At 49.3% G+C, this 2,263-nt stretch overlaps 1 protein-coding gene across 1 annotated transcript in view; it reads right to left on the bottom strand.

The window, feature by feature from the left end:
* Window positions 1-1,104, bottom strand: part of LOC100551027 (importin subunit beta-1-like) — a 7,774-nt gene extending 6,670 nt beyond the window's left edge. Inside the window, exon 1 of the mRNA XM_031557035.1 lies at window positions 1,016-1,104. Coding sequence (XP_031412895.1) covers window positions 1,016-1,104 — 89 coding nt within the window. The remainder of the gene's footprint in view (window positions 1-1,015) is intronic.
* Window positions 1,105-2,263: the final 1,159 nt, after the last annotated feature.

Consider the following 2,263-nt stretch of genomic DNA (forward strand, 5'->3'; position numbering starts at 1 on the left):
CGAGGCCCAGACCATGTCCCCAAGGCCTACACTGAAGCCTGGCACAAGGCCCAGCCCCACATGGAGGCCCAACCCCACAGCCTCCAGCCCCACACGGAGGCCCAGGCCTGCAGCCCCCCATGGCCACGTCCCCATCCCCACCTCCTGTCCCCAGCACACACAGCAGCTGACACAGCTCCATCACCTCCCTCTCCGCAGACGGAAGCGTGGCCGCACACCCACACGTCTCAGAGCTCTGCGGGGGCTGTGGCTGATGGGGGGAAGCAGCAGCAGCAGCTCCGTAAGAAGTGCTGGAAACAAGAACGGAGCAAAGTAAATCAATCAGCCCTACCCCTTCGTTAGGAGATGGGTCCTGTGCGACCACGATGAGCAGCAGGTGGTGGGAGGAGCGCGGTGTGACACTGCAGCAGGGCACGGGTTGATGTCTGAAGGTGGACAGGAGCCAAAGAGCTGAGAAACGGATGGAATGAAGCCAAAGAGCTGCTATGAGTGAGAAACAGAATGACGGTAAGGGGGGGGGGAAGGGAGGGGTCACGTTGGGTGCTGCTGGAGCTTCTCCTTCCCCCATGGCATCAACCAGTGTGCTGGGGGAAAATCCCAAGGCTGGGGGCTGTGCTGGCCCACCAGGACCCCCGAAGGACACAGGCTGGACGCTCAGCCCCTCGAGGAGCCAGCAGCCACCTCTCATCACAGCCAACCACCGAGCGAGCGAAACCCAGAGAGCCCCACACAAACACAACAGACACGGGTTTGTTTCCACTACTGTCTCAGTGTACTTTATTCTCCTGCTGTCTACAGCTGAACAGCCACACAGGACAGAAACAGGTAGCACTGAGGAATGATCAGATTACTTCCCTCCACGCCCCCTCCCCAACTTCAGGAATGGCTTTTTTTTTTTCTCTTTTTTTTTTCCTCCTCCTTAGGAAATCCCACCCCGCCTCAAGAAACAAAATAAAAAGAAAAGGCATTGCTCGAGCTCGTGGCCCAGGCAGCGGGCTCAGGAGCTGCTCCTCACCTCAGCACCTGGGAGCTCGGATCAGGTTTGTACACTGGTTCAAAGTCGGCACTTGGACTGCGATCTGAACCCAGCACTGAAAGGCACATATCTGATACCCTGTACAAGAGCTATGGACGCTGCCGCCGATGGGGCCGAGGATCAGACTGGGAAGAGGAAACTGGGGGATAACACAGATTGCCACCTGCTCGCTGCAAAAAGATACCAGCTAAGCTTTTCTGTCTCCCTCCCACAAAGAGGTTTTAGAAATGCCCATGTTCAAACCGCAGATTCGAATGCTGGTAGCATCAACAGCTGCATCAGTAAAAATGAAATGAGCAACAGCCTCGCACCCTGCACCTCCTCCATCCCTCTGGGCTTATTGCTGACGCTTTAGGGTAAGCAAGGGACGATTCCTCAAAAGCAAGAGCCTCACTGAAGAGGAAACGAGAGATTCTGATCCTTCACGTGGAAATAAGACATTGTGTGATTAGGGAAGCAGTAAGCAGCCAATTTGTTTTGGAGTTGCCCATCAGTCTGTTACTACTCTATTAAAAAAAAAAAGTGGTTAACAGGTTCCCCTTTTACTGGAAAGACCAAGAATACAAAAAGGAAGTTTTGGGGAATGTTTGACACCATTTTATTAATCTTCAACTGCAGTGGAAAAATATAACCTTTTACAAGTGCCGTCTTGTGTAAGCTCAAGTCAGTATATATATATTTTATATAAATTTATTTCTTCCTTTTTTTTTGTTTTTGAAGTGCAGCAAGAGACCAATACCACATCCGATTTGATTAAATAAAGAGCACAAAAGGCCAAGCAGTTTCCAAATGGCATTTTATCAGATTTCGTTTGAACATTGAATTTATCCTCATTTTGCAATCCAAAATATTACCTGAAGTTTTCATTTTGTTTTTCAACTCTTTGGCACAATTTTTTGTGGGTGTTCGGGCTGCTACAGTACAAAGTCAGGAGAGCTCTTTCCCTTTGCGTTCTCACTGCCAATTCAGAGCACTTGATGCCTGGATTTGAGTTTTAAGCCTGAAATCTTGTTCGACCATTAATTCTATACCCTCTAACGCAAGAGTTTGAGTTTGCTTGTTTGTTTTTCCCCCATTTCTACATTCACAGTTGAACAATATTAAGGAAGGAAAGGCGCTTTGATGAAACGAGATCATGGAAAGCATCACTCGGAATGGGAGCTCTGAACATTCGTCAGTGTTTCCCCAAAATTAAAAGCCCTAAAGGAGCGACTTTCCTTTTTTTTT

The sequence above is a fragment of the Meleagris gallopavo genome, chromosome 29 (assembly GCF_000146605.3).
Source record: "Meleagris gallopavo isolate NT-WF06-2002-E0010 breed Aviagen turkey brand Nicholas breeding stock chromosome 29, Turkey_5.1, whole genome shotgun sequence".
Taxonomy (NCBI): domain Eukaryota; kingdom Metazoa; phylum Chordata; class Aves; order Galliformes; family Phasianidae; genus Meleagris; species Meleagris gallopavo.